The sequence below is a fragment of the Coregonus lavaretus genome, assembly GCF_964263955.1.
Source record: "Coregonus lavaretus genome assembly, chromosome: 4".
Classification (NCBI taxonomy): Eukaryota; Metazoa; Chordata; class Actinopteri; order Salmoniformes; family Salmonidae; genus Coregonus; species Coregonus lavaretus.
In genome coordinates, this window is record NC_139991.1 from 29,593,463 (window position 1) to 29,615,563 (window position 22,101).

Below are 22,101 nucleotides of genomic sequence, written 5' to 3' on the forward strand. Positions count from 1 at the left end.
GGGCTTGTTAACGCCTACACACCATACGACTGGTGAGTAGTGAATCTGGGGCCGAGGGTATGATGAGTGTCCAGTAAAATCTGGATTTCATGTTCCCTTTGGGCAGAAGGCTACAGTATGAACAGGAGGTATTATGTAAGAGAGTGCATGACGCTCTCCTCTTCTCCAGAACAGTAAGTACCCATTCAAGCCATATTGAATGATTTCTCACTGTGTTGCTGATTAACTGAATTAGCATAGTGTACCGTGTACCTTGACAACTGCCTAAAGCACTAAGAGAAGTATCTGCCCATTGCCCAACACACACAGGCAGTCCTAGCAGGGTTAGAGGATGACAATAATATTGATTCTTAGGGTAAATAAAGATATGGTAACTAATTACATTTTTGTCATTTAGCAGACGCTCTTATCCAGAGCGACTTACAGGAGCAATTAGGGTTAAGTGCCTTGCTCAAGGGCACATCGACAGATTTTTCACCTAGTCGGCTCGGGGATTAGAACCAGCGACCTTCCGGTTACTTGCACAACGCTCTTAACCACTAAGCTACCTGCCGCCCCATGATTGATAGCAATCATTCTGTCTCCAACCAGGAGATGCCAGTCTGTTTGTGCCGTCATGCCCACTCTTTGTCACTCGTTGTCATGCCAAATGTTTGTCTTGACAATGATGGCAATGGAGTTGGTAAAAGTATAAACAAAACTGGGACCAGGCTATTTATCATTTAAAGGCAAAGTACAGTGGCCTCATTAAAACAGCAATTAGGATAATTTAGGAACTCAAACTGAATATGCAGGAACCCTCCTAAAACAAAACTGTCCTAGAAACATTCTTGTCCCACATGCAATATTTGCTGTGACAAGACAAGATGCATTATTTGTTGTGACGTGCTGTGATGCACTCATTGTTGAACCAGACCAGTCCAGACTGCCTCTCTTGTTGGGGATGGAGGAAGGAGAAAGGAGAGGGGGGGGGGGGGGGGGGGGGGGTCTGTGGGAACAGTTCTGTCTAGGGTGTTCTCTTCTAGTTTCCTCTTCTTCCTGAACGCCCCCTCCCTCCTCCTCCCAATCCCCCCTTCTCTTTCCCGTTCAGCTGTACGCTCTGTTCCCACCCCATTTATGTCCAAATCAGGACAAGTCACCAGACTAATACACGAGACACACACACACACACACACACATACACACACACACATATAACCTGATCAAAAACAGTTATGATCCAGGACCATATATGTCACCTCTCACCTAACCAGAAACCAGAGGTCCTTGTGTGCCCAGTTGAGAATGGGATACTGTCTCTGAGGAGGTTAAATGCCATAGATGAAGAGGATCGGCTATGTACAGTCTTTAATTTGGGGAAGATCGAGAATAAATTGCACTTTTTATTTTACTGTTCTTTGTATGATGATGTAAGAGTAGCTTTGCTTGATAAAATGCAACAGCAGAAACCAGAATTATTCTGGATAAGCGACTTACATTTAGCAGACGCTCTTATCCATAGCAATTAGGGTTAAATGTCTTGCTCAAGGGCACATCAACATATTTTTCACCTAGTTGGCTCGGGGATTAGAATCAGCGACCTTTCGGTTACTGGCACAACGCTGTTAACCACTAAGCTACCTGTCGCCCCACTTGAATGGCTTTTCAGAAAATAAGTCTTCCTTTAATTCTAAAGCTTGGAAGTTTGACAGGATAAGCTATATAGCTGAAATTGCAGGTTCTTGTTTTGTTTTTCAATAGTTTTTTATTTTTGTATGATTGTATTTATGTAAGTGTACTGTATGTGTGCATACATCCACTGGTTTGTTTTGGTACAGAAAATACATACAGTGGGGAAAAAAGTATTTAGTCAGCCACCCATTGTGCAAGTTCTCCCACTTAAAAAGATGAGAGAGGCCTTTAATTTTCATCATAGGTACACGTCAACTATGACAGACAAATTGAGAAAAAAAAATCCAGAAAATCACATTGTAGGATTTGTTATGAATTTATTTGCAAATTATGGTGGAAAATAAGTATTTGGTCACCTACAAACAAGCAAGATTTCTGGCTCTCACAGACCTGTAACTTCTTATTTAAGAGGCTCCTCTGTCCTCCACTCGTTACCTGTATTAATGGCACCTGTTTGAACTTGTTATCAGTATAAAAGACACCTGTCCTCAACTTCAAACAGTCACACTCCAAACTCCACTATGGCCAAGACCAAAGAGCTGTCAAAAGACACCAGAAACAAAATTGTAGACCTGCACCAGGCTGGGAAGACTGAATCTGCAATAGGTAAGCAGCTTGGTTTGAAGAAATCAACTGTGGGAGCAATTATTAGGAAATGGAAGACATACAAGACCACTTATAATCTCCCTCGATCTGGGGCTCCACGCAAGATCTCACCCCGTGGGGTCAAAATGATCACAAGAACAGTGAGCAAAAATCCCAGAACCACATGGGGGGACCTAGTGAATGACCTGCAGAGAGCTGGGACCAAAGTAACAAAGCCTACCATCAGTAACACACTACGCCGCCAGGGACTCAAAATCCTGCAGTGACAGACGTGTCCCCCTGCTTAAGCCAGTACATGTCCAGGCCCGTCTGAAGTTTGCGAGAGTGCATTTGGATGATCCAGAAGAGGATTGGGAGAATGTCATATGGTCAGATGAAACCAAAATATAACTTTTTGGTAAAAACTCAACTCGTCGTGTTTGGAGGACAAAGAATGCTGAGTTGCATCCAAAGAACACCATACCTACTGTGAAGCATGGGGGTGGAAACATCATGCTTTGGGGCTGTTTTTCTGCAAAGGGACCAGGACGACTGATCCGTGTAAAGGAAAGAATGAATGGGGCCATGTATCGTGAGATTTTGAGTGAAAACCTCTTTCCATCAGCAAGGGCATTGAAGATGAAACGTGGCTGGGTCTTTCAGCATGACAATGATCCCAAACACACCGCCCGGCCAACGAAGGAGTGGCTTCGTAAGAAGCATTTCAAGGTCCTGGAGTGGCCTAGCCAGTCTCCAGATCTCAACCCCATAGAAAATCTTTGGAGGGAGTTGAAAGTCCGTGTTGCCCAGCGACAGCCCCAAAACATCACTGCTCTAGAGGAGATCTGCATGGAGGAATAGGCCAAAATACCAGCAACAGTGTGTGAAAACCTTGTGAAGACTTACAGAAAACGTTTGACCTTGTCATTGCCAACAAAGGGTATATAACAAAGTATTGAGAAACTTTTGTTATTGACCAAATACTTATTTTCCACCATAATTTGCAAATAAATTCATAAAAAATCCTACAATGTGATTTTCTGTATTTTCTTTCTCATTTTGTCTGTCATAGTTGACGTGTACCTATGATGAAAATTACAGGCCTCTCTCATCTTTTTAAGTGGGAGAACTTGCACAATTGGTGGCTGACTAAATACTTTTTTTCCCCACTGTATAATATACTGATGTTCTCATAAGCCCACGTGGGCTGCGCATCCTTGAAGATGCATGACACTATAATGATAGAATAAATCTAAATCATCACACACGCGTGCACACACACACACACACACACAAGACTTCCGTAAACAGAATGGTTAACTTGGAGCACTGACTCACTGAACTTTATCATCTCAAGTGTTTGGAAGAGATTATACTGAGAAATCAACATAACACTGGTGTGTTCTGAGACTGAGGATTAACTATAGTGAAGGCAATGGGTTTATCCAAAATGGTAAGTCCAGAGTCCAGGGTGTCCCACAACAGGCCTGCAGAGAACACACCGTTTCCTGTTTGTGTCACATTCATATGCCTCCCCCTCCTCTGGGTCTAACCATGCACCTGTAGCAAGGCCCTGGCCCTGCCTGAAAAACACTTTTAGCCCAATTACTTTCTACCCGGCACACAGAGAAAAGAAAACAGCACATGTTGTGAAACAATAGCTTGGTGTAAAAACACGCCTTGCCACTGGAGTAAACATACTTCAACGAAACCCCATTGTACAACGCCTACAGACTGGCCCTGGTTTAATAAAAGAACACAATGATAGTTTGTTGGGGATGGATATAAAATACAAGGTATTTTCCACTTAAACTATGGTCTCTTAAGGAGCCGCACAACATGAACGCAAGCTTTTGTTCTGGGTGCCAAGATCACTAAACCTAGTAGAACCACATCTGCAACATATACATCGTTTTCAGTAAATTGTAGTAAATCACGGTACAGTAAATCACCTTCAAATGGCCTTTGAATTGCGTTGCTCACCATGCACAGATGTTCCTATTGGGCCATCTCCAAATAGAGACATGGTTTACGAGTTAGGCTCACACACATTTCCAATGAAACACAGCTATCTTCTTGTTTGTCTATCACAATATTCTCCAACGGACATGGAACATGGAAGTGGGGGTTCATGATTTCCCCATTTCCTGAACAGAGGCCTCCACTGGCACTTTCCATTTACCAGAAGTCCTCATTGAAAACAGACAGAGGAGGAAAACAGAGGGTGGAGGAGGGGGCATAGTGTGGGGGCATATAAACAACTCCAGACCCCACCAAAAGATGGTCTAACTCCTGGCTACGATCCAGCTAGTAACTGTCCGTCATCACTCTGACACACAAAGAGCTCTGTGACTGTGATCATCCATAGTGCTGTGTGTGTGCGTGAGTGCGTGTGTGTATATAGGACTGGAATCCATAGTGTTGCAGGCAGAGTGAAAGTGTCAACTGACACCCATTAGGCCTACCCTCCGACAGTGGCTGCAGACAGAATACTTTGCAGGGTAATTAAGTCTAAGTTGTCTAACAGAGAAAGTCCCGATGTTGGACCCAGCCGGGTCAAAGGGGAGCCATCATGGCAGCTGCTGACTCATAATGGGGGACTATAGGACTTACTGGAAGGTCTGTGAGTCAGATAGTCACCCCTCCCCCATATCGCCCTGTCTCCCCCCTCTCTCCCCTCGTACCCTCCTCTCCCTCAGCCAGTCTCTCCTCTGATCTCACACAGCGGTCCGTCTGTAATCTCACTTAGACAATAACACACAAATGCCACACTACCCAGATATTTGGTGAGCTCATAATTTTTTCCTTACAATTCCCCCCAAAATAATTTTGTAAACATGTTATTAGGCCATAAGGTTAATAACACAATATCGTAAAAAATGAGCAATGCAATGAGAGTTGGCGTTATATTGGCACCACGGTACCATGACGTTAGGTTTACAGAGGTAAATAGTAACACATTAGATGATACTACTGATATGAGTGTAAAATCTAAGTCTTGTGTACTAAACAAAGTAAACAACCACTCTGGTTTATTTTAAACTCACTCAACACAGTAAACAACATCTCCCTCTCTCACCCTCTTCATTATCCCATAGCTCAACATCAAGCGTCATCAGGAATAGAATGGAGGTCCATTCTGGAGCGTTATGAGTCCTGCCTGGGTTTCAGCTGAGTGGTTAGAGAGGGGTGTGTGGGTGGAAGTTCAAGCTGAGTGTTTATGGCAGCCAGGAGTCAGTCCGCTAGCTTATGCTGTCAGTGTGTGTGTGTATGTGTGTGTGTGTGTGTGTGTGTGTGTGTGTGTGTGTGTGTGTGTGTATATGTCGGGCATGTGTATGCCTGCATGCATGCGTGTGTGTGTGTCAGTCTGCTTACGCTGCCACTCTGTGAGGGAAGCAGTGGGCCCCCGTGCCCTAGCACCGTGGGTGGAATCCAATCGAAAAGGCTCCACCAGGGCCCTCGCCAAGCTCAAGCCTAGCTGGAAGCCATCCCCAGCGAGCAGCGCTGTCAGGTGGCTGGTGTGGGTGTAGGTGCAGTATAATGAGAGAATGTAGCCTATAGGCGTCACAGGCGTTGGATATTCCTGCATGAACAATGATGTGAGTAAGACTGTGATTGAGAGGCGTATGTACTGCTGTAAATGAATACCACCCACAACCTGGGGGCCCACTCTCTATTCTCTGTATATCATCAAATACTGTTTATGTAATATGACTGTTACATAAGAGAACACCCACTGTTCACCGAAGTGCATCACTTGTACTAAAACACCTGTAGCTATCAGGAAACATGAATGCCTGTTTGTTTCTGAAGTTCCATTCATGAACTTTCACTGGTCGTGGTATATATGGTGCATTTGGCATTTTAATTGATTAATGTCCAATTACTCCACCTTTTTTAAATTACTGATACTTTGGTAACATTAATAAAGGGTATATAAGTAGTTTATAAATGGTTAATTAATAGTTTATATATAGTTTATACATCTATTATAAATTATTACTAATAATCAGTTACACTGGTTGAAATTGTGAGATTTTTGCTTGGTCCCAAAATGTGTATTAATTGCTTATGACTGTACTGTTTAAAAAAAAAATCTTACTGTAAAGTATTCTGAAATGTAAAACTGCAAAGTTTGCAATGTTTTCTGCTAATTTAGACATGTTTCACACGGTATGGTGTACCACAGCCGTTGGAGAGCAAACATCCTGGCCATATGCCTTTCCACACTCCCTCTAGCTAATTAGATGTTCCTTTTTCCTTCTCACAAAATATCTTCATGGAACAGTATGATACAATGTCGTTCAAAGAGAATCGATGGATGGCAAACCGACCAATGAGATTGCTCTAACGTTTCGATTTTTCAGGTCCTTCCCTGTGATTGGCTTACTTCCAAGAAGAAGTATCCGCCTCCAAGCCTATTATAGGCTGTGTTTCGCGGCTTTCTGCAAGTCATTTGAATACGGCTGGTCGTGGTCGCAGTTTCAAATGACTTCTCATTCAAAGGATCGTGACGTGCAGACACAATGGATGGACTTTACGAATAGGAATTTCATGCTCTGAAAACACTGATCGTTATTATTTGTGTGCATTTTGCACTTATTTCCAAGGAATATCTTTGAAGGATTATTTTCTTTCATCTGCTTATTTTTCTCCAAAGACTTGGAATCGTTTTATTTGTTACAAATAGTGTACATAATTTTTATACCGTTACAATTCGGATGTGTTTCTAGTTGGGGTAAGTTGATCACAATACAGATGTAGGATCTTAATTTGATCACTATTTTGCTGCTGAGAATTCGTAGTGTATTTAAGGTTTAAAAAGGCTTCTAAAGTTTGTAATTTCCACTAAAATGCCCTAACGAAAATTGTATGAATTGTATAAATGTCCATTAATTATAATCCACAAAATAATTAACATTTCCTGTTGCTGCAAGATTATTTTCATACTGTAGCAAACTGGCTCAAATTAAGATCCTACATCTATCTGTGTGTTCACTGTGAGCATGATTATTTGTAACAAGGAAACTTTCAAAACAAAAGTGTTAAGTAATGCATTTGACCTATAAATGACAGTGCTTTGAGGGTTGCACTTTGAGTGAAGGCAAAAACAACTTAAAGATAGCAGATCTTGACTTTTACTTAATGATGACAGATCTTGACTTTTACAAACAAAAAATATTTCCATAAGCACCTTTATAAATCCCAGACACTCATATCTGATATAATTTCATGTGATGTGAAGCTTTAAATAGACTTTAACTGTGTTATTGTTTTGCTCAAGTCTGCAGCATGGCCTGTATAATTACTTGTCTGGCATGCATTAACCTTCATTACTCACTAGTGTTATGACTGAGTGTGGTTCAGCCCAACAGAGTTCTATGGAAGGCAAGGCGCTTCCCACATAATAAGAGCGCATGAGTCAAGAGTAATAAACAGTGCCAGTGGTGTGGGTTGGGTTGTGTTTATCCTGTCTGGGCTACAGTACAGTACAGTAGTTACATGGTTAGATTGTTACAGTAGACTGGGGAACAGACAAACAGGGTGGGATATGTGTGTGAATGAGATTTCTTAGAAACAATATCCATCTTATTTTATGACATTTACTTCTCTATCAGATGTTCAGTTCTTATTTTTCTAGGCTATGGAACAGACAAAACAGGGTGGGACATGAGGTTTCTTATTCCTTCCGTCTTATTAACAGTATCCACCCTTATTGGACATTATATCCGAGATCGATACAGTATAATGTAGCTGTTTTATTTTATAACTCTTGTATATTTGCTTCTCTATCAGACAGAAGAGGTTCTTATCTGTTTCCACGTAACCCGTATGAACCTATTCATCCCCAGCCAGGCTGTAGTGTAATGTCAGCCTGTTGGTCAGTCAGAGAATGTCACTTTCATTCAAATGTAGTAGGCTCTAGTAGGCCTTATCCTTACTTGGTGGGGGGGGGGGGGGGGGGGTACATGTTGTAGTAATGCTAGTTGGTGATTGGTTGAAAACATCTATTGTGTGGTAGATCATCAGCTCCTGTTGTAGCAGGTCGCCGTCATTAACGCTGTCTGTCTGTCTGTCCAGACTAAAGAATAAAGTACCTTTAATCTCTTAACGGTGTTAAGGAAGCCAGCAGGGAGAGAAAAGGGATGTGCCAGGATGGCAGGTGAATGAGACAGTGGCATAAACAGGGTTACCAGAATGTAGAAGACTCAGCAGGAGTAAGGACATGAGACAGTGGCATAGTCAGGCTTACAACCAGCATGGTGTAGACTTAAAATCAGGAGTAGTGGGTAAATAACATTAGGGTAACTTATCACACACTGACGGTAGTTATTACATCAATTATTACTGTTTTTTACAGCTTTTCTCCCTGTCACACACACATAAACACAAGCGCATGCACACGCACACACACATGCACACACACGTTTCTTGGGGAAATAACATTCAGTTGAAACCAGAAAAAAATAATGTGTTTAGTTATGAGTTTAAGAGAAGAACAAAGATTTTACATTGTTTTTATATTTTCAATCTCTTCAACAGGTCATTATGCCTCCCACGACACCATACACTGGCAAGTTCAGCCCCAGCCCTTACAACAACAACAACAATCTGCACAAATACCACCAGCCCATGGAAGCGAGCTACGGGGACATGTGCTACCATGACAACAGTCTTGTTTCGGGCTCCCTGGAGGCCCTAATACAACACTTAGTTCCCACAGTAGACTACTACCCTGACGTGAGTCTTATCTCTGGTCCAACAAACAACAAAAACATAAAATATAAAAAATGTAATCATACAAACATATTTGGGGTTATGAAAGGGGAAGACTGTTAAGCTCATAAGGCTTAACTTGTATATTCTTCAAGAGCAAATGTTTGTACTGTACAGTGGACTACTACTCTGATGTGTGTTGTTATCTCTGGTCCAAAATGCTCTATCAAGGGGACTCTAATGACAACAACAAAAACATAAACAAGGGAATAATACAACCTGTTGTTATGCCAAATAGGCTACAGTTATATTTTGGGTTGTGTACTAAGTCCATACGTTATATTCCTAAAGAACAAATGGGTAGACTCACTCAGAATGTATATATCATTAACTGAAATGACCATTGAACAGCAGGAAATGTGCCATATTGTGCTCGGTTGGTGTTGGGTTGACGACAACGTGAGTTGATGTTAATGATATTTTTTCTTGTTCTCCATCAGAGGTCGTACGTCTTCACCTTCCTGCTGAGTTCCCGTCTCTTCCTCCACCCGTATGAGCTCATGTCTCGGGTGTGTCACCTGTGTGTGGAGCAGCATAGATCTGGAGACCTGCTGCTTGATAAGGTGTCTAACACACACACAAACAGAGATACAGTAGTTTTAAACAACCAAGAGTGGACACCACCTCTTTACAGTCTGTCTAACACTGGCATATCTTTCTCCTTGCTGTCCTCAGATCAGAATACGAGACGTCGCTCCAAAGATCGTGCAGCTGCTGACAGAGTGGACGGAGACATTTCCCTATGACTTCAGAGATGAGAGGATGATGCGCTGCCTGAAAGAGATGAGTCATCATCTGACCAGAGGAGATGAGGTCAGTACCCTGATATAACCTCTGACTAACTGACTCATTAGAGATGACAATAGACATGACATCAGACATTTGATTTGACCAGTTATGGTTGAGTTTGACATCAGACACCTTATTTAGCGCAAATTGAGCTTGATCAAGGATGAAGTGAACTGCTGCCTTGTGCTGATAGTCCTATATCATTAGGTGTGTTATATGTTCACTTGTGGTACGTCATGGTGTGTGTTGTGTGTTCCATGGGTCATATGTTTTATATCAGCATAGATAGCGTAGGAGGTGAGAATACACACCCACAAGTTCACAAGTTTCAGACTTCGATAATGAACTCAGCACCCTCGTCATTATATCAGCACAGATAAAAAATATACCTTGATATGGATTTCTCTCTCTCTTGATGTTGTCTTATATCAGTACTTGAAGAGATTGTTTCCAAAACGCTATATATCCATTTTCAGAAATGTTGGTAAATTAGCTTTCATTGTTTCAAGAAATTATGAAAGAGATTGGTGTGTTTTTTCACTATCTAATCATGGCATGGGTTCAATTACAGACATGTATTAAAATCTATCTCTTGATGGTTTCATTTCAGATAGACAAATAACTGTTTTTTGCTAAATGCTATATATCCCCCTCACTCGCAGAGAAATAAATAACAAGTAACACATAACTACATAAAATGTAACAAATAACTACATTTTTTATAAAGAAATGTACAAATTATACATTTGTGACATCAATATATACAACAAAAAAATGTATAAACTAAATCAATACAGTAGTATGAGATTTATATGTAAAACATTTACAATTGCCATTTTAGTCATTTAGCAGATGCTTTTATCCAGAGCAACTTACAGTAAAAGCATTCATCTTAAGATAGCTAGGTGAGACAACCACATATCAAAGTCAAATATGTAGGACATGAACGTCCCATTCGAGCTAAACAATGGATATATAGCGTTTTGCAAAAAGAAAATATATATTCATACACATCTAAAATCCATGAATAAAAAATCTGAGAACAGTAATATTTTACACACACATGAAGGTACTCATAAGCAATTATTTCTGATGAAAAAAAAACACAAATGTGAAAAATTTGTGGATATAGCATTTTGGAAATAAACGATTCACTTGTATACAATACATACAGTATATTGATCTCTCTTTATGTTGTTTTATATCAGTACTCGTGGAGGGCCATGCAGCAGATGACTCAGCGGTTAATCCGAAGGTTGGCAGCCCTGGGTCAGTATGAGGAGGCTATCGCCACACTCAATGCCTCCGCAGCCGAGAGACCCAGTGCTCTGAAGACCAAACAGCAGAACGGACAAAGGAGTGACGTACTGAGCATCAGTGATGATGCTTTTATTCTAGCCCAGCAGCTCACACACATTGAACTGGTGAGGAGAGAACATACTGTAGATCATACTGTGTACTGTATTCATGATATGTGGTGTTCAGAGAAGTTCAAACTCAATGGCCGTTTTGATCATTAGAATTGAGTGTTGATTAGAAGAAGTCACTACAGAGTACCCATGATCTATCAATTAATGTACTGTACGGTTAGAAATACAGTATTGCTTTAGAAATATTTGCTTATTATATTTTTTTAAATTCCACTTCTAGGACAGACTGAGTTTTATCGGACCAGAAGAGTTCATTCAAGCCTTTGGTGTGAAAGATCCCCTGGACAACCATAAGGTAGGCCTTGTCCACTACCTTGTACATAACATTGTCCAATACCTTCCACATAACATTGTCCACTACCTTCCACATAACATTGTCCACTACCTTCCACATAATATTGTCCAATACCTTCCACATTGTCCAATACCTTCCACATAATGTTTTCCAGTACCTTCAAACATAACATTGTCCAATACCTTCCATATAACATTGTCCACTACCTTCCACATAACATTGTCCAATTTCTTCCACATAACATTTTCCACTACCTTTCACATAACATTGTCCACTACCTTCCACATAACATTGTCAACGACCTTCCACATAACATTGTCCACTACCTTCCACATAACATTGTCCACTACATGCCATATAACAGTATCCACTACCTTCCACATAACATTGTCCACTACCTTCCACTGGTTACCTTCTGTCAGTCATTATGGTGAGGCTACTGAATGGGTTGTGGCTGACTTCATTGTGTAAGTCCGTTAAGAGTTATCAACAGAGTACATCACAACAAGTAGTCATGAACAGACTGGGAGAAACAACTCTAGCCCAGATACATTTTACAAGAAAAGAAACAGAATGTATTGAAATGCTCCAACAACAACAGATCCATCATGGACATCATACTAGTAAAAAAGTAACCTTGACCTGTCTTTCCCCTCAGAGTTTCTTTCGAAAACGCAAGACCACTAACCTGGAGGCTTATGTAGCTTGGTTCAACAGACTCAGCTACCTGGTGGCAACTGAAATCTGTATGGTGGGTGCTCTCTTTCTTTCTCACGTTCTGTCTCCCTCTCTCTGTCTCTATCTCTCTCCCTCGTCTACTATCATGCTCTCTCCGTCTACCTTATTTCCCTATCTCCCTTGTGTCTGTTATCCTTTCTTTCTCACACTGTTCCAATGGCTTCCTGTTTTTCTTCCTTCCAGCCAGTGAAGAAAAAGCACAGAGCTCGGGCCTTGGAGTTCTTCATAGACGTGGCCAGAGAATGCTTCAACATCGGCAACTTCAACTCACTCATGGCTATCATCAGTAAGTAACAATACATGGCTCTAGAATGTTTTTTATTTTTTATTCTACAATAGAAATTGGAATTTCAGTTTACTTCCTGAATTCACTGAATTGAAATGAAATTGATCCCTAAACCTGCTCTCCTCTCCCCACAGCTGGAATGAACATGAGTCCTGTGTCTCGACTGAAGAAGACCTGGAGCAAAGTCAACACAGACAAGTTTGACATACTGGAGCACCAAATGGACCCCTCCAGTAACTTCAGTAACTACCGTACTGCCCTGCGAGGAGCCACCCAGAGATCTATCACAGCACACAGCAACCAGGAGAAGATAGTCATTCCATTCTTCAGCCTTCTAATCAAGGATATCTACTTCCTCAATGAAGGATGTGCCAGCCGGCTACCCAACGGTCATGTCAACTTTGAAGTGAGTCTGAGTAATGTACAGTAAATGCATTATTGCTCTGTATTACTAATAATGACAAGACTATTACTGTACTGGTTTCCCTCGACTAAGGCGCATGTTCAGTGGTGAATCTCCATTGAAATAGATTTTTAGTCTAGGACTAGGCTCCATCTGGGTCCAGGAAATTGGCTTTTTGTGTTTAAGTAGCAGGTGAAAAACACATTGTTGTCAATATTTTTCATTTCAATGAATGTTAATTTCCTGTTTCTCTATAGAAACTGTGGGACTTGGCGAAGCAGGTCAGTGAGTTCCTGGTGTGGCGTCAGGTGACGTGTCCCTTCGAGAGAGACAGGAAGATTCTCCAGTACCTCGTCACAACGCCCGTCTTCACCGAGGATGGTGAGTGGTGTCCACAGATACATTACATTAAGATGTTAATTATTTAGAACAGTACAAAATGTGCAGCGCCTGTGGTCTAGTGGTACCCACACCTGACCTGGCTGTTTGCACATGTGTACTCCCCACGTCGTCCACAATTCCTACTGTATCTCCTCCCTTTCTAATTCTGTACTGTCTAAATAAAGGATACAACATATAAATGGAGGATGAAAGTCCACTCTCCTGTAAAAAGTACAAAACCTACTATAATCAGTACTGCATCTTATAACATTGGCTTCAGTGTTAGTAATGTATTTTCTCTTTGTCGCTTCTCCAGAGCTGCATTTGGCCTCCTACGAGAGCGAAGGTCCTGAGAACCACATGGAGAAGGACAGTCGCAGGTCTCTCAGGTGTGTAACTTGACTTGATTTTTTACTTGACTTTACACATGGATTTGTACTCATACATGGTGCACTGTTTTTATTTCAAACCATTGTATTATGTGTCCTATATTGCAGGTCATCCCTATTTCACAGAGAGCATCGGTGAGTGGTGGTCTGGGTGATATTCCATCCCAGCTAAAGAGGCTCAAGTTCGACAGGTTCTCGAAAGAATGGAGAAAGATGGGAGAAAGAAGTGTTCAAAGCACTCAGACAAAGGATGCCTCCCTCCATGGCTGAAGAACTGAAGATCTTGCCTCTCGCACTGTACATTGACAGATGACTCATTTGTAACGTGTCTACCCACACAGTATTACTGTTCTTTTTTTATACCAATGGGTCGAAATGGTTACTGATCATTTTCTATGCTTTTCTGAAGTAGTCATTCTGAAGTGTAATGAGCTTGTTGCTGGTTGGCTTGCTCAGTCTTCTTTTAATGTAAGCTATTTCTTTTATGTTTTTGTTCTTACTAAATAGTGTGTTTTGCATATGTTAGGAATGAATTACTTACATATTTGTGATGAATCTTAAAAGATACAAAAAACAAACCTCGAAACTCATCTCATCTTTGGTGAAAGGAATATGAATATGACTGAATAGCCAGCGGTGAATAGTTAACTCTGTTTTTTAAATTGTATTATGTGTTTGTTTACCTTACAGCTATTACTTTTTATGAATGTTTTATGTATTCTCTTCTTTTTTTACTATGTGGTTTTGTATCATGTATGTGTTTATTGTTTGGCCACCCCAATGTGTTACTTATCAGGGTACTCTACATTAAGTTCTTATGCGAAATAAGAGGTATATTTTTATTTTGAAAAACAATTAAAGAACATTTAAAGGTGAGTTTTTTCTGTCTCTGTAAATATCACTCTAGCGCCATCTAGTGTTCACAACTAAGCTTACAGTCAAGTCACATCCACACCGAAACTATTGTAATTCATGTGAAAAACAAGAATTTATTGTAAAAGAATGGGAAAATAAATGGCATACAAAAAATGTCACATTTTACAGAATTGAGAGAAAAATCTAAACTACTTCTAAGGGAAGAAATTATGCTTTATACATAAGCAGACTCATATATGTTTCAAATAAAACGTCATTGCATTGTTAATGTACATTATAATAATTAACATAATAGTTAGTTAATGTGTTTAATTAGTTCCCCATTAGTATCTTCATCAATATGAATATTATATCTTACTAATGATAAGAACTCACTGAACTCATGTATGAGAGGTCAAGTGTCGTGCGAGGTGATGACGTTGTCTGAAGACCTCGCTGCAGATTGAACACTTGAGCGTCTCTTCCCTCTCCCTGTGATGCTGTTGTTTCACCCCACACACAGATCCTGTGGCATCCAGCGCCCTCTTGTGGTGAGACCTCATATGCTGCACCAGGTCTGAAGTCAGTCGGAAGGAGATGTTGCATTTGGCACACCAGTTCTGAGCCGGCTGGCAGAGGGGCGAGAGCCGTGAGACGGAAGGGGACAGGAGCACCGGGGAGGGGGGGATCGGGACCTGCAGGGGTCTCCCTGGGGTCCTGGGCCAGAGAGCTGCTGGGCTGTAGAGAGGGTGCCTCTGTTTCAAAACACCCTGGACCAGCACAGGTCTGTGGAGATCAGTAGTGGGAGTAGTGATGGAGGTTTTAGCCCTCTCAAGCAGGGGGGTAGTCTGGGGAAGTGGAACAGAGCGTGGGGGCTGGGAGAAGGCACTTCTACTGTTCTCTGAGACAGAGACTTGATTGAAGGCAGAGGTGACAGGAGGAGAGTCAGTGGAGGTTTCCTCAGAGCGGGATGAAGATGGAGACAGAGCTTCTGTGTCTTTCAGAGCATTCTTCTTTGAGTCTCTCTGCTCCACTGCTGGGCCACTACCTGGCTGAATGCTCTGGTTCTGTGGGTTGGATCTGATGTCTTCAGGCCCTGAGGTCTTCAGTTGTGGTTTTAGTTGAGTGGTTCTGTCTTCAGTGAAGGTGTTCCTTATTATATTGGTGGGCAGGTGACAGGAGACGGGGATAGGTTGTTGGTTCATGTTCAAAGTACAGTAACCTCTCTCCAGTGGTTCCTGCTTTATGACTAGAGGCTGGGGGCTATTCCTATCCTCCTCCGTGTGTTTCCTTTTGAAGGTACTCCCTGCTGGCCTGGTACCAGACAAGCTTGTCTTATTACTGGTATTCTCCATATCCCTGGCTAGATTGTGGAAGTCTGTTGCAGGTTTTCCATCCTGTGGACTTGTCTCTGGATTACTCAGTTTGAAGGCATGAATAGGAAGGGAGTCAGGTTTCAAGTGGTTGGTGTTGTCTTGACCAGATTTGGTGGTGTGGCTGTTTGGTTGTCTCTGTGTGCAAAGGAATCTCCAATGTGCCAGGAGGGGGAACTCAGACTCAAAGCCCTGGATGCAGTTTGTACATGTGTACGGACCAGCACCTGGTTATAAAGATGGATATGGATTAATATCACTTTATTCTGCCAATATTGCATGACATAAAACTTTGCCAATAGTCTTTGAATTGTACAAATGTATTGACGAAATCTAGTTTTGCTGTTTAATATTTAATTGCAGTCAGTATTTAAATCATGAAAATTGCTATGAATAATATCTATCTATATATTGTAAGACATCATATTTTATTACCATGTAATAACACATTCATAGAGTATGTATACCTTTGCTTCGCATCTGCAATGGGTTCAGTATAAGAAGCTTGGCAAGGTCTTTCCCATACAACACCAAAAGCTCCTCTTCCTTCTGGATCGTCCTGAGGGCTCTAAAGAACAGTTGTCCGTTCTTCACATAGGCCTCCAGGTTCTGTTCCTCACTGCTGCGGGCTGACTGGACGAGCCGCAGCCACATCGGACCGTCAGTGGCCATTTTGTGCGCTGAGGTGTTCACCTGTGTAGCCAAATAGAAACAGGTCTTACAAAAACAAGTAAAATACAGCATTTTGCTAGCTGAAAGGTTCGATGAATTTTAGACAATTATGCGGGCATGAGATACAGGCCAGCCATTCGTTTGGAACACATTAAGTCCATGTTCTCACCCTTAAAATGTATGGTGTCGTTTTTCTGTCCATAGACTTGAGAGCGATGAAGGCGATGCTGTCATAAACCGAGGTGTGTTTCAGCTCACATGGTCCAAAAACGGCGTGCTCAGGAACTTCGCAGGTGGTGTGGACACGCGTAAAAATTTCCGTTATCCATCGTTGCGCAACTTGCGCAGCTCTCGCCTCTGTGTTCCAAACGAGTTTGGAACGAATATCTGCCTCCAGGGTCTCCTGAGAACCAGATAACATCAGAATTCATATCATTAGGCTGCCAATGAAGAATAAATAATTCGAAAATTAGTTTTGAATAATGCCCGCCAAAAAACGTGTGTAAAACAGCTCTAAATCCAAAACAATACTTACCATTGCAAACAGCTGAGCGGTGGACAACATTTCGGCGATAAGATCTGCGCTTCTATTATTTGCACTGTCCCTGCTTGTATTATACAGTGTATCGTGTCTTGTAGATGCCCACCAATACCTGCCATGGGACTGGTCGACTGGAGGAGCTGGTTTTATAGTCTAGTCTAATCTGCACAATGAGATTTGACAATTCGCAGCCCCTCCTTTATCCTCTTGTTAGATGGGTGATATTAATGATCTCTGACAATCAGAAAGTGTCGGTGCGTGGATGGACAGTCTAAAGAGGTCATGGGTATCAGTGGACAGCCAGTGCAAGTAGAAACCAATTTCCAACAGGGACAAAATATAGTGTATTTAGGTGACGGCGGGTCATGTTCTGGTGTGCAAGCATGCCCCGGGGCCACGACGATAAACGCGAGTGTATGTACGGTAAATGGAGTGATGCACTTTTCTGTATCCTCCTCGGGCTATAGATAAACCTTGGCTCATTGATGGGTTACAATTCTGGAATTCACTCCACACAGTAGCCTAATGAGCGAATTCCACATTGTTTGTCACGTGCACAATGACAAGGACATCAGAATCTGTTGAATTTAAGTTTTCAAACAAACAATATTTGTATTTCAGTATGTGAAATTAAAAGTAAAATCCACGTTTTTCAATGGTTTTGGCTATAACTAATATGTCAAGCTCCAATAAAGTTTGGTTGTTGAACTGAAATAGGTCCATACATTTTTCATATTGAACAAAATATTGTGTCACCTGCTGTCACCCCCTCCCCGCCCACTATGTTGGTGGTGTGGTCTAAGGCACTGCATCGCAGTGCTAGCTGTGCCACTAGAGATCCTGGTTCGAATCCAGGCTCTGTCGTAGCCGGCCGCGACCGGGAGACCCATGGGGTGGCGCACAATTGGTCCAGGGTAGGGGAGGGAATGGCCGGCAGGGATGTAGCTCAGTTGGTAGAGCATGGCTTTTGCAACGCCAGGGTTGTGGGTTCGATTCCCACGGGGGGCCAGTATGAAAAATAAATACAAATAATGTATGCACTCACTAACTGTAAGTCGCTCTGGATAAGAGCTTCTGCTAAATGACTAAAATGTATTTAAAAAATGTGTAGTACAGGGTTTCCCAAACTCGGTCCTCAGGCACATTTTGGGTTTTGCCCTAGCACTACACAGCTGATTCAATAATCAAAGCTTGATGAGTTGGTTATTTGAATCAGCTGTGTAGTGCTAGGGCAAAAACCAAAATGTGCACGCAGGGGGGGCCCGAGGACCGAGTTTGGGAAACCCTGTTAGGGTGCAATAGGGTTCAAAGGCGCTCGACTGCATCTGTTCGGCTCTCTTGCGCATGCTCGCTTCAGATGGGACAGTACTGTAACAGCGGTAAACCTCTAAGCGATACGCCACAACTCATTTTATTCTCTCAATTCAGAAAATTAAATAGTTACCAACAAGTGGCAAGGACGATAAATAGTATTTACAAAGACATACATTAACATGTCGCGTAAATGTCATGTTCGTTTCTTTTCAATTTTGTCGTTGGAAAATCAGGAATCAGTTTTGAGTCTTGTTTTATCGAGACGAAGAAAGCGCATGTGAGGTAGTCTACTCTAGTCAGTGGTACAGTACAATGTGCAAACCCATTGAGGACATATTTTATCAAGGCAATGATCATCAACGGACAATGGATTGCACTCCTGTTTACCTTTCTTATAGGCCTAAACACATTATTTTGTAATAGCGAAGAGGCATCTTGCCATGGAGCTTTTGATATTTATTTCGTTTTAGATAGGTAAGTATAGCCTACAGACTAAATGCAAGATGTAGTTGATATAGAAGTTACTTGTGTTTTTTATGGTAAAGTATCTTGAATGAACACGATTCTATAGAATATATCAGGTGTCAGATTGCACCATTTTCTTATCAAGTTTTGTGTGGAAAAACTCAGATATGTAACAAGTAGAAAAATACTCCTGTAAGTAGTATTAAAATGACTCAAGATCTATTTCAGTCTGTCTAGTCCTTGTATGGGTTTGTTTGGTTCTGGTTCAGGGAGTGTCTGACTGTGCTCTACAGGTCTGGGAGTGTGCATGATAACTGGGGAGAGATCTATGAGTTTGTGGAGCAGCTCACCAACCGCTTTGTGAGGTAAGTGAATAAAGTCATACTCTCTGGTCCAAGCTCTGTGTATGAGGTGAAATGAGCAACTTGCCTTGAACACTATACATCACTTTCTATCAGTACTATGGTTAACTTTACAATCTGAATCATGAAACAGAAGACTGGGACAGAAGAATGGGCCCATTTTAGTCAAATAATGATTTACCAAGGACATACGATATTTACACAGTGAGGAATCAATAAAGATAAACTGTAGTTAACACACTCATGTGAAAGTGGGGCATATCCTTTTCAAGCAGTAGGCAATAGGCATTTGATCAAATGTAAGTCCACCGAACACTTGGATACAGTATGTGGGATTCTTTTTAAACATAATAGTGGGGTACTAAATTTAAGTCCAGAACATTTGGCTGAAACAGCTGGCTGTGGTAACAACTGTGTATAATTGTAATTTAGGAGGAAAGGGTTAGCCCCAAAGGGTGTAGTCTTTTAAATACAAAATGACCAGTAACTTCTTGGTGTTTGATCCAATTCATCCCTTGGTTTTCCCCTGTTTGTTTTAGTCCGAGGATGAGAGTTTCCTATATAGTTTTCTCATCTAGAGCGGAGGTGATTCTACCACTAACTGGAGACAGGTACAGACACCCACACTCTCTCACTTATTACAGTACCAAGCATGTCTTGCTCTCTCCCCCTCTCTCTCTCTCTCTCTCTCTCTCTCCCTCTCTCTCTCTCTTTTTCTCTCTTTCTCTCTCTCATTCTCTCTCTCGCTCTCTTTCACACACACACACAGGAAATCATAATTTCTCAGATAGCAAATTCATATTTCCTATTTCTTTGTAGATATGAAATAGAGGAAGGCTTGAAAAAGTTAAGCGAAATCAGACCGGCTGGTGAAACATACATGCACGAAGGCATGAAGTCGGTAAGCATATTCTATTTTCTTTTCTATTCTACTTTATATTTTTTGTTGTTGGACTCTTTTGTTGTACATTAAAACATGGCTTCCCCCATGTAGGCTTCAGAGCAGATGAAGGCCCAGGTCACACGGTCATCCAGCATTATCATAGCTCTGACTGATGGGAAACTGGAAGTCTATCCTTATGACCTGACCGTAAAGGAGGTAATACCATTATACTAAACAGTGATGAGTAATAAAATAGTACTTACTGTAAGTGCTTTGAACTCTTGACTAGTACGCAGCTATTTTCCATGAATTAATCTAGCTGTCCTCTCTTTTTGTTGTAGGCAAACACTGCCAGGGAGTTTGGTGCGAGAGTGTACTGTGTTGGTGTGAAAGACTTTGATGAGAGCCAGGTGAGTGTTTTTAAGGATCTGTTTTTGCAGTGCTCTCACCTTTCTATCAATTGAAGGCTGCAGAAGCACACACAAAATGCACACATTGCAATACACTATTTTGTTTACATTGAAATCTCTGAACACTACCAAAGTCCATGTTGAATCCATACTGGAACTACTAATGGGTACCATAATATTGGAAGAAAAATGAGCATACCAGTTTTATGATTTGATCGTCTGTCCGTCTCAAAGTGCGTTAGCGGTCTGGATAGGAAGTCAGTTGTACTGTAATCATCTAATTGGATCATGCTAGCCTGCTTCCTGTTATGGTTTCATTACATTAGATCAGCCTTTGAAACCAGACCGGAAAACATCAAGGGAGGGAGGGGTGTGTTGTAGATGTACAGAAAACAGAGGGAGGGAGGGCTGTGTTGTAGATGTACAGAAAACAGAGAGAGGGAGTAATGTACAGACAATGAGGGCAAGAGCGCTATGTTGTACGTAGATGTGGAAAGACAAACTTTCAGATGTTGTGTAATTTCATATGCTTTTTTATACTGTACCTACAGCTTGTTGGCATTGCAGACAGCAAAGACCAAGTATTCCCAGTGCTGGCTGGATTTCATGCACTCAAAACCATTGTGAATTTGGTGAGGACAGAATAATTAAATACAACAATATGTCAAAATAAATGTTAAGACACCATGTCATTTACCTTATCATTATTTATATTTTTCACAGATTTTGAAGCAATCCTGCACAGAAATATTCAGGATAGAGCCCACTAGTGTTTGTGTGAATGGTACGTTGCAAACAAATAACATTGTTATTTGTTTGTGCCCGAAAATCCTAACATTGTGCCCCTCTATAACATTCTAGAATCTTTCAACATCGTCCTGAGAGGATATGACTTCACCCGTGGGAGGAGCCAGGATGGAGTGATCTGCGTTCTCACTGTCAACCAGGAGACATACAGTTAGTATACCCCAAGCTCCATAATGCATCATATTCTGCATTCCAATATTGACACACCTACCTACTGTAAGACTGCAGATTGACAATAACCCCCCCTAATCGCGTTATACTACATTCATTCCTGTTTACCAGATGCCACAGTCGTTTGTAGCTGTACACCAAACAATCCTGTTCCTCAGGATGCAATCTACTAAATGTCCCCATGGAAAGATTTTCAACACTCTGTTCATTATGTAGCCACACTAATGAGGTACTGAGGGCATGGACTGAATGTTGGGTTTCACTATTTAGCCAAACCAGAGAGAACAGAACAGTGTCTTATTTAGTAAGGTCAGGGAACATTATGCAGCTAGCTGAGTACATGGAGCTTGTATCTGTCTTATTGCTTAATGTAGAACACAACACACAAGGTCTCTTCACTGAGAGGGCATTGAGCTCACACAGCTCTTTGTCTCTCTCTCTCTCTCTCTCTCTCTCTCTCTCTCTCTCTCTCTCTCTCTCTCTCTCTCTCTCTCTCTCTCTCTC

The 22,101-nt window shown here is 41.5% G+C and overlaps 3 protein-coding genes across 3 annotated transcripts; 2 read left to right on the forward strand and 1 right to left on the reverse strand.

The window, feature by feature from the left end:
• Positions 1 to 6,711: 6,711 nt before the first annotated feature.
• Positions 6,712 to 14,619, forward strand: rasgef1bb (RasGEF domain family, member 1Bb). Its single transcript, XM_084160451.1, has 12 exons — positions 6,712 to 6,994; positions 8,800 to 8,997; positions 9,474 to 9,596; positions 9,709 to 9,846; positions 11,031 to 11,246; positions 11,473 to 11,547; positions 12,206 to 12,298; positions 12,469 to 12,571; positions 12,706 to 12,977; positions 13,232 to 13,355; positions 13,672 to 13,744; positions 13,853 to 14,619. Exons 2-12 carry the CDS (start codon positions 8,806 to 8,808, stop codon positions 13,881 to 13,883), a joined length of 1,440 nt encoding a protein of 479 aa, XP_084016577.1. The 5' UTR covers positions 6,712 to 6,994; positions 8,800 to 8,805; the 3' UTR covers positions 13,884 to 14,619.
• A 381-nt stretch (positions 14,620 to 15,000) lies between these two features.
• LOC311127401 (PR domain zinc finger protein 8-like) lies at positions 15,001 to 17,209 on the reverse strand (the record flags this gene model as incomplete). The annotated part of the gene is made up of 4 exons (XM_084159252.1): positions 15,001 to 16,199; positions 16,440 to 16,665; positions 16,814 to 17,047; positions 17,180 to 17,209. 4 exons carry the CDS (start codon positions 17,207 to 17,209, stop codon positions 15,001 to 15,003), a joined length of 1,689 nt encoding a protein of 562 aa, XP_084015378.1.
• Positions 17,210 to 18,538: 1,329 nt separating this feature from the next.
• On the forward strand, positions 18,539 to 22,040 carry LOC311128420 (anthrax toxin receptor 2-like). Its single transcript, XM_084160543.1, has 9 exons — positions 18,539 to 18,973; positions 19,258 to 19,329; positions 19,866 to 19,937; positions 20,146 to 20,227; positions 20,321 to 20,425; positions 20,551 to 20,619; positions 21,171 to 21,251; positions 21,343 to 21,403; positions 21,481 to 22,040. Exons 1-9 carry the CDS (start codon positions 18,849 to 18,851, stop codon positions 21,579 to 21,581), a joined length of 768 nt encoding a protein of 255 aa, XP_084016669.1. The 5' UTR covers positions 18,539 to 18,848; the 3' UTR covers positions 21,582 to 22,040.
• The last annotated feature ends 61 nt before the right edge of the window (positions 22,041 to 22,101 follow it).